Raw genomic sequence first — 10512 nt, forward strand, 5'->3', positions numbered from 1 at the left:
CCTTACACCATTTATTTCCAACCTTATATCCTCTAGACAGAGTTGAGTATGGAGTATGCAGAGAAGTTGTGTCTTGTTCCCAGAACCAGCTGGAAATGCTGAAATCAGGACCCTTCCAACAGGTTGTATAGAACGATCTGGATATAGCCATAAGAAATATTTTAGTCATGACTGATTTGGACTTAATGTATATAGAGTTTGGCTTTCTCAGCCATTCTAACAAGATTTTTGACAATTGTCAAGCAAGGCGAACGTGGCCGCTAACCTCAAGATATCAGGGTACAGAAGATGTCATAGCCTTTGAACTTTGAGAAATCAGACAATCACTGAGACTGATGTCAACCTGTGAAAATATAGTAGCACCTGGGTAATTTAATTAAAAAAGTTGTATTAATAATTCCAATGGCGAGGCCCAAAGTTATTGATTAAAAATTGATATGGCATTTTTGTCAAAAGATTAAAGCAATCAAAACACTATCACAACTGGCAATATCTGAGATGATGGGATGTCCACTGTAAACTGTTTGTTTTGTTTGGAATATGATCAGCTCTTGCCAATTTTTTTTACTTTAAAAATGTAATTACCTCAATGTAATTAAAGTCATTTAATTCAGAAAACTATTTCTCTGATGACAAAGATATGCTGTAACTAGCTAACTATTATTTTTCATTAAATACTATGAATCACTTTACTGCCTTACTATGAGTCAAATTTGCATTTCAGTTCTATACACTGCAAATTTCATTCAACATATTCAGACTTTCATTCCATATATTCAAACGGTCCTAACTTTAGGACAACCCGACAGCTGTCCTAATTTCAAAATCAAAGAAAAAAACACAGAAAATTGAGCTATTGGTATACCCCAGCCCCCCTACTGTTACTGTTGCTACCTTGGACATACAAACAGAGATTCTCCCTGTTTTACAATGATAGCTGCAGTGTGAAAACCTTGTCCAATGATGTTTTTGCACATTGCGCTGTCAAACAATAGCATTATATTTATTATTCATTGAAGATTAAGTTGTTTAATGGTAGGAAGACTCTTGTTGGCCGCCGTCACCTCTGGCTTGCTTAGTTGAGGACACTTAATTTCTAGTGACTATCCTCGATTTGATTACAGAGACTCTGTATTTAATAAAAAAAATAAGTGTCAATCTCGTCATTATACATCACTCTATTCTCCTATTTGATACTGTTCAGCACCTTGATACAATCTGTATTGTTAATAAATATAAGTCTATATAAATAAAGTGATTGATTGGACCATGAAGATATGTTAGATTTTGATGGCAAGTACACACTGCCTCGCAGCATATTACAGTTAGTACAGGAACTGGGCGACCAAAAAAAGGGTCACGTAAAAAGTGACTAAAGTAAAAGTGACTAAAGGCCCCTTCACAACAAGCATGATAACGATGAAGATTAAACAATAGAGTTCACAGTCACGATAAAACCACAGATGATGTCCATATGCAAGAAAAATATCTGAAGAAAAATGCACTGCTGATTGTGTGCAGGCGTGAATTAGTAGGAGGTAGACAACTGGTTTGCGTTTGGTGTGAAAGCACCAATCGTCCATAAATTACCTCGCTTTTTAAGATTTACCAATATCATATAAATCCTTTTAAAGATTAAAGAATCTCTCTAGTTTACAGAATTAGTATTGCTTGAGCAATCTTATCAAGTGAAATTCCTTTCCACAGGTGAATAACTCATATACTACCTCTCCCTTTGTGAAGACATAAAAGAACATCTGATTCTGTAAGACCAATGGAATAACAGCTGTTTATCTTCACCATATGGAGTTTGGACTTGATTCATAAAGTTGCCTTATTCACTCAAAGCAACTATGTACATTTTCTTTCCTTTTTATTACCTGGAAATATAGGTTTAATAGTTATTCTGTTGGTACATTGGATTGCCTTCAACCATTTTCAGTGTTACATAATGCTTCCCAGATATTCACAAAATATTTTAGATGTTCAACTGAAAAGTCCGATATGAAAATCATATTGCTGTTCAATAAATTTGTCGAGGTGAGGTTAATGACTGAAGACTCCTCCCCAAAACACAGAGGACAAAAATGTGATACCACTTGATAGAAGATCTTCATATATCTTCATAAACATATTGGATTAAATACTAACAAGATTTGTGTCATTATACAAGCGCAATGAGTGAAAGGAAACATCATGAACGTAGCGAACATGGTAAGAGAATTTTAATATGAATTACTTTAATATTATACGTTCAATTTTCAAGTTAAGTGCAAATAAGAGACAATAAATGTACCATGCTCATAATAATAAAATGTTTTGGAATTATATTTAGTATTCACAAAATTCATATCCATGTAGGAATAGATTTCTCTGATTTGAAAAAAAAACACTCTTTTATTAGAAATCATACAAATCTGTATCTTCATTATATCAAAATACTCTATTTTAGTTTGTGTTGTTTTCTGAATGTCCAAATCAACTAATTTGTCTTATATCTGCAGATGACGATTGTAATGTAATTTATACGAAACGGCAATGGGTAGGGCCACACCCTGTCGATTTCAATGTTTCAAGTGACATAAATAAGTCGTTGCTCAAAAGAGAAACGTGGAATATCAAAAAGGAAATGAACAAAAAACCAAATATCCAACTTGCATCGGTCAATGTTGATTTGCTGGACACCATAAACGTCATTGACACATTCGACAGACCAGCAGATGCCAGCACAAAGGGCAGATATGCTCAGTGTGGAAAATATGCATTAGGCTTCGAAGACAAACCAGGACACCGGATTCCGAAGGCTGGAGTCTACGCGGAAGCAGGAGTGGGTCGTGTTGCTGCTGAAGTGAGTGTATTAGAGGCAGAAGCCAAAGGCCCGAACGCCTCGGCTGGGGTTGGAGCCAGTGTTACTGGAGCTGGAATGATGGCTCGTGCTGAAGTCGGCAGTGTTTCAGCCAAAGCCGGACCTGTTGCTGCAAAACTGGGACTTGGAGTTGATACAGGGGTATCTATTGGTGCGGGTGGGCTCGAGGCAAAATTCCTGGGAACTGGAATTACGTTTGGTCCAAAAACCAGTGTATCTCTGTTGGGCTCAGAGGTTTCATGTTCAGTCATGTAGTTGTTCGAGTTATCTTTGAATAGAGAGGGTAGGAGCTCGGTCACTCACTCTCCGCTGGCCTCGGAATTGCTGGAGGAAGTGTCTGGGGAGAGGGAAGTCTGGGCGTCCCTGCTTAGACTGCTCCCCGCGACACGGCCCAGATAAGCCGAAGAAGATGGATGTCTTTTAAATAAACTAAGGTTTAGAGAAAATATTAAATTTTATAATGTAAAATGACATTTATTAACAATAAGTGTTTTATGATTAAATACATCGAAAAAGTCATCTTAAAAAATACCATTATTAATGATGATGATTTTTTTTATTACCTGTATAGTTATTCAAATGGTGTAAATGTTCTTTGTTCGCATTACAATTTATTCATTGACCGACATCTGTCGAGTGTCAATTTAAATTAAATAAACCTTTCAGTTTAATCACCATTCTGTATTTATACACTGCTTTAATTAACACTCACACACACCATTCACACACAGAGATTGGAGTTCATGCTGTGTAAACTGTAACATTAAAAGCAAAGATACTTGTCAGCACTACCCTATGACTTTTATTAAAATCACAATTTTTTTTAGGTAAATTTAGGTTAAATTAATAATTAACATCTCTCTTTCTCTCTTTCTATCTCTCTATCTTAAAATGGTCATATTTAAGAACATTAAGTAGTTTGCATAACTGGATATAGCTGTCAATCATTTGTTGACTGGTATTAAATGATTTGCAGCTTCATTTTACCTCACTTTTTTTCAACATAAAACCAACCCTTTGCACTGGAATGTGTGCTCTGCTTCTATGAATAAACCTTCACTGATTGCCACCTTATTTATTAACTTTGACTCGCACTATGTGCATCTGGCACAAATGTTCGCTCTAATAGTATTGGAATTGATTACATTAATATGCAGTTTTCCCTATTGCTCGCAGGTGCAGTAGGGAAACACATGTCCTTTGTGGATTTGGAGAAGGCATTCCACCAGGTCCCTCATGTTATCCTGTGGAGGATGCTCTGGGAATGTGGGGTACGGGTCCCTGTATGATCTGGTCCCTCTATGATCGGAGCAGGAACTTGCCAGAGTCTGAGGCCATGGTTCTCAGTCAGAAAAGGGTGGCTTGCCCCCTTTAGGTTGGTGGGGAGTTCCTGCCTCAGGTGGAGGAGTTTAAGTATCTTGGGGTCTTGTTCACAAGTGAAGGAAGGATGGAAAGAGAGACATTGACAGACAGATCGGTGCAGCTTCAGTAGTAATGCAGTTGATGTACCGTTCTGTCGTGGTGAAGAAGGAGCTGAGCTGCAAGGGGAAGCTCTCGATTTACCGGCCAACTCTCACCTATTCTCACGGACACTGGGCCATGACTGAATGGATGAGATTCTACAAGGATACAAACGGCTGAAATAAGTTTCCTCCATAGGGTGGCTGGGCACTCCCTTGGAGATAGGGTGAGGAGCTCAGTCATTTGGGAGGAGCTGGGAGTAGACCCGCTGCTCCTCCACATTGAGAGAGGCCAGCTAAGTGGGTTGGGCACCTCTTCCAGATGCCTCCTGGACACCTCCTGATAGAGGTGTTCCAGGTATGTCCCATGAAGTTCTAGGGATGACCTAAGACACACTGGAGTGACTATGTCTCTTTTTGGACGTTCAATTAAGTTTAAAAGTAGACAGCACAAAAATAGGGTGAAGGAAGAGATATATGTTCAGAAAACATATGAGAAGATGTTGACTTGAAGCTGGCTCAAGAGACTGGTATCAGTTGTTTCAGTGTAATGTCTCTTTTACTAGACTACACGTCTTGCTCACTTTCAGATGTTGAAGAAATAATATGTATACCTGCATATTCCAGGAGTATCAAGATTTTGCATGACAGGTTGTCTAGATTTTGATGTCATATTTTGCAGACTTGCTTGGCATGTACTGTTTAAAAAGGCATTATACATCAGTGGAAGTCTCTCCCAGATTTGTCCCAGATTTCTGTTAGGTGCTGACTTGCCAGTTTGCCTTCTTTCAAATCTTATAGTCCTTGACAGTTTTGGAACATTTTGACTGGCATGGTGGTCCGAAAAATTGCCCTTACCATCTCACCATCCCATAGCTTCTCGTTGCCTCATTATTTGAAATTATTTGAATTATTTGAAAACACCAGCCAGTATCAGAAGGCTAATAAATTCTTACATTTCTTCCTATTTAATATTGTTCCATCTCTTCGCAAACACTCATCACCCCTCTAAGTTCCAGCAGAATTGACATGGTAAAACATAATTCAGAAGTTGACAGTACGTCCTTGGCTCACACACACGCATACCTGGTTGGTCCAGGGATATTCCTGAGGATCTGTGTTCTCCCTTGTGTTTGTAGAGAAGGAGATGAAGACCACAGTATTTACCCATTGCTAAGTTGTAAATTGCAGGGCCTTCTTCATCTGAATCTTCATTCTCTGACTCAAAATCTGGGTCAGCCTCTTCTTCAGAGGTATCATCCACTGGATCCTATGGGACAGCATTCTCTTCCTCTTGACTAAAGAATGTATTATAGGGTTTCCTTAGCAGTCTTTGTGCCATTGTGCAAAATGACAGGACAGAGCGCAAAGTAGTAAAAATTATACCAATTCACACCCATTCAAGTTTTTGTTTTTATTTACAGATGCTGGGAGTGGACTGGAAGGTACTAGGGCAGAATCTCAGCATACTTTGATCTTACTGTCAACCTTTGATCTTACTCTGTGCATATGCCTTTGTGTGCATGTGTGTGTGCTTAGGCAAGAAAGAGAGAGAGACAATGTGGGTCTTTTGCACTCTGGATATGTAAGTTTTGTTCTATGCATTTTATGTCACATATTCTCAAAATTTTGTAATTTACAGTTTTTTTTTTACTTATGCTCTTGGAATGGAACACCTGCAAAATTCTGAGCATTCCTAAGTGCACTGACAAACCCAAGAGACAGCGCTCACTTGTCATCGCTTGGAATTTATTTTAAGTACTCGCAAAACTTTTCCCAAATAAGCCAAAATTATTATTATTTATTTATAGTCATTGCTAAGGTTGCATTGATTTTGCAACGTGTTATGAGCTGCCGTTCAGCTCCTAGTAGCCAGTGACACACAGCAGTCATGGCTGGATTGTGTTGTTAGGATCAGTCTAGATAAATGCTTTGAATTATTTTTATAGGGAGAGGAGGAGTGACACAGGAAGTGCAGAGAACAGCTTTCTGATCACCTTCAGAAAGAGGATCATGGACTAATGGCCACAACACAAACAAATGGCAGACAAAGAATAAGACATAAGACAAAGAAAAAGACATAAGAATAACAGGAACAAACCTAGGCACTGCACAGTATGCATATTGTGACGAGTTGGCCTCCCCTTGATTGTCATCATCACCTGAGGTTGTGCTGTGTTCTCATGGCATTTATACTGTTTTGACCAGCAGATGTCGCCAGCTTGTGATTTTATAAATACTTTGAAATAAATGATATAAATAAAAATCATTTAAATTATACATTTAATGTAAATATATTTACAGATGATTGCAGGGAGTCGATTGGAGAGACATTGACAGTGGGTATGTGTTTGTTATTTTACACTTTGAGTGATGCATTCTGCTTAGGATACAACAGGAATCAAGTGAACCATAACAATACTGTATATTAGACCTTCTAGTGTACAAATGAATAAACATCAGGTTTGAAATGATCTGACATTGTCGAAGTGTGTATCCTGACATGGACTGACGGATCGAGAGTCTGAAAACTATCTCTCAATTGGTTAGTCACGAAAACGAACCAGACTTTCATCTAATAGACATTACTTGACACCTAAAAAGGACATGTCCTATAGATGTATTGCAGTTGAATAAACAAGATTCTGGTGTGTCTCTGGGGTTGTGGAGGATTTCGTAATTTTGAACACCTGCCAAGAACTAGGTTTTTTTAGCCCTTCTGTTTTAGTTGATATTTTATGTAGTGTTAATTATTCTAAAAAAGCGTTTCTTCTCTTATTTGTCAGCTGATTGTGAGATACATTAAGATCAGATCAGAAAATAAAAACTGAAGATTTTTATTATTATTATTATTATTATTATTATATTGAGACAGTCTAGGACAGAATGAAGCAGGACAAGACTGTTTTGCACTGTATGTACCTGTAAAACAAACTTCTCGTCACTGCAAGCCTGTAAAGCCCAAAACACACTACAATTTTAGCAGTCCTGTAATATCACTGTATTATACAACGTGCGTGTAGACTATATGATGATTAAATTAATCATGCGCCACAACGCACGTTACTGTAGAAAAATAAAACGTCATCAGCATGCACTTGTTCTAAACAAAATGAGATGAATCATACATCAACAGTTGTATTTTTCATTATGTATTCCGAGAAAAAGTGGTAGCTGTGAAAGAGGAAGGACTAAGAGCGTGAGGTAAGCAGTTTTATGTTTTAACACTATGTTGCATTGATTTCATTAAACGTGGATCATAACAGCAAACACACTGCGATGACTATGCTGTACCGCAAGCTATGTTTGCTCACTGTATGTCACAGGACCACCGATTAGGAGCCATGATCACAGAAAGCACCACAATTGTTTCATGATGCCAATCTTTTGTCCGGAACGGTCGAATATCGGGCAGTGCTTAGGGCTAAAGGGAACAAAACAGTCATATCCACAGAATGTCCAGGTGAAGGACTTATTAAAAGATGTGTGGGATGAGGAAAACGACAAAACGTACAACACAGAGATGAATATGCATAAGGCTTAGTCCTATAGCAAGACTCTTTTGGTGTTGAGAACCCCCTAGGGTCTGAGGGGTGGAATCACAATTCTGGCTGTGTACCCTGCCTCAGCGGATCTATTTCCCCATAATAGGTCAAGTACCTACAAAATGCAGTTGGAACAAGACCAACTTTTTGGTGCTTACTGACAAATGTGCACTTTCCAGGCCACGGTCAGAGCATTTGGGCTTTCTCTTAGGATTTGCAGGTTTCTTATTTGACTGAGGAAGTAAATAACACTGGAAAATAAACTATGTTTTGGATATGACAAATTATATTGCTATGTACCCGTTTCAGTTTTCTTGTTAAGTTAATGCCATATATGCTTTGAGGTAAAGATGCTTGCACTTGCAAAACTTGTTTGCTAGAATGGTTAAGCAACAGTTGTGAAAGACTGCTTTGAAACCCAACCATAAATGTTGACTAGTGGGTACCCAGGGGTGAAGACAGCATATTTCAACACCAATAAAAGATGAATCAGACGAAGATCATAAAGAAGAAACAGAAGAGTGTGAGACGCAGACAGCAATGTAAGTGACAAAGGAAAGACCACCACCTCATTAAGTACGAGCTACAGAAACTGATGTTCCTACAACAGTAAGACAAGATCATAAAAGACATTGAGGAATTGATGACTAATATGATGATGTCATTCAAATGTAGTATAAAAGATCTGAAAAGTAAACTACTCTTCAGATGCTGCCTGCATTATGAAGGACACCTGACACCAGCAGCATCTCTAGTATTGCTGCTTAGAGTTTGATAATAAAATATCCAACTTAGCTGATTATTTATTATTTTAGCATGTACTGCTTTGTATTGTAACCAATAAAATAAATGATTGAGACTTTACTTTTATTTAAAAACTGAGCCCCAAACAAGAACGATCTCAAGGGAGTCTTCTACGTTATTCCTGAAGAACTTCAACCTATTCCTCAAGAACTTTGTAACACTCATTACAAATCATGTATCATTCACTTACCCATATGTCGCTCCAAACCTACAAATAATTTCCTTCACATTCAAAACCCAACCAGAGATATATTGAATAAAATCTGAGAGATTTCTATCCCTTCACTGACAGTTAACACAACAACTAGTTTGAAGTTCAAAAAGTTAATAATGAAACTCAGATGAACTGGCGTTTAAGTCTGCATTTTCTAAAGAGACTTCATCAATTTATATAATGAACATACTGTATTTAATTTAGACTTTTATTCACAGATAAACATGAACCAGCACACATATCAGTTATGGAAAACAAAATCAATTCCCTTGTTTCGCTGCATGTTTGAGATCCTTAAGAACCAATGCGGTTCTGTTTATGTTTGCTGGTCAGTGCAAATATGTGAATAAATTTGTTTATCATATAAAGTGATCAGATCTCTTCAGAAACTTTGGACTAAACCTCTCCATTCATGCGAATTAGTTTAATATATTTATCTATTTAGTTTAATATATTTTAATATATTTATATGTATCAAACTGGTTGTTGCATTGACTTTCAGTGGAGGGACAAAAACAAAAACATTTAGGTCAATTGGAGTTATATAATTAATCAATATGGACCACAAGTCAACAAACATATAATTTTGGTATAATAAAAATATTTTTCACAATGTCAGTCCAGTCCTGCATTTTATACATGTGAGAGAGTAACACCACTTTCTTTCTCCCATCTCTCCTTAATGTATAGAGAGATGAATCTCCTTGTAACTCCATTAAGGCCCCATAAAAGTTTTGTTATAGCCTTTTTTAAAGCCTTATTTTTTATTAATTTTTTTATCTGCATCAATGGCTTGAATAGGGAAACAGGAGGAGCTGATTTCACAAAAAGGCAAGACAACAGAATGTCATAAATCTGTCCAGGAGACCCTGGTACTTTAAGGTTCAAGCAGATCCAACAGATCCTCTTACAGCACAGTTTGCAACGTTAACACAAATAACACAAATAGCACAAATAACACTTATTGACAATCCCAACTCAGGAAGGAGTTTGTCAATTTTGGGGCAAGTAACCAAAATTAATGGTCCAAGACACAGCACATTATGACTATTACATGGGAAAATTATTTTTTGGTATGCACAAGTTTTAATCTCTAGAACGTTTTTTTTCAGTCAATTCTTACTCAAATATTCCATATTTGTGTTATAGAAATCATGTCAAATTATACTCTTCAAGAGCGGGAAAGTTTGGACCATGTGAACACTCATGATGTATTATTTTTGGGGAGGAGACGTACCCAAAACCCTGAGCAAAAAATAAATATCTATTGGTTAAAACACAATTTGTCGGAGGAAGCTCCACCAAGGTTTACTGACTGGGGAATTTACTGGAGGAGAAACTGGCGCTCACATCCGCAGGTGAGTGGAAATGGTGCAGCAAGCGTGACAGCAGCAAGCAAGCTCTTCCCGCCAATTACCCGTTACCCAACACACGAGAAGAAACTGGCTCAACGTGAAGACTGTAGTACCTCACAAAGGTGTTCAGTGTCATCCAGATGTCCAGAGAGGCACCATGCCCCAACGCAAAAGAGGAGGTAACACCCTGGTGGAGGGAGCCTTACATATCTACTAACTGTCATTGGAGTTTTAGTAGAATATTAGTAGACTGGTAGGGTTAAGGTTA

The 10512-nt window shown here is 37.7% G+C and overlaps 1 protein-coding gene across 1 annotated transcript; it reads left to right on the top strand.

Annotated features, from left to right (window-relative positions):
* Positions 1-1957: 1957 nt before the first annotated feature.
* Positions 1958-3543, top strand: LOC122331732. The gene is made up of 2 exons (XM_043229242.1): positions 1958-2214; positions 2505-3543. Exons 1-2 carry the CDS (start codon positions 2178-2180, stop codon positions 3119-3121), a joined length of 654 nt encoding a protein of 217 aa, XP_043085177.1. The 5' UTR covers positions 1958-2177; the 3' UTR covers positions 3122-3543.
* The last annotated feature ends 6969 nt before the right edge of the window (positions 3544-10512 follow it).

Source organism: Puntigrus tetrazona, unplaced genomic scaffold (assembly GCF_018831695.1).
Source record: "Puntigrus tetrazona isolate hp1 unplaced genomic scaffold, ASM1883169v1 S000000001, whole genome shotgun sequence".
NCBI classification, from domain to species: domain Eukaryota; kingdom Metazoa; phylum Chordata; class Actinopteri; order Cypriniformes; family Cyprinidae; genus Puntigrus; species Puntigrus tetrazona.

Excerpts from the sequence above, each read along its gene's own strand:
- LOC122331732 (XM_043229242.1), top strand. The coding sequence starts at position 2,178 with ATGAGTGAAAGGAAACATCATGAACGTAGCGAACATG. Across the intron at positions 2,215-2,504 it reads TCATGAACGTAGCGAACATG|ATGACGATTGTAATGTAATT; the intron begins GTAAGAGAATTT and ends TTATATCTGCAG.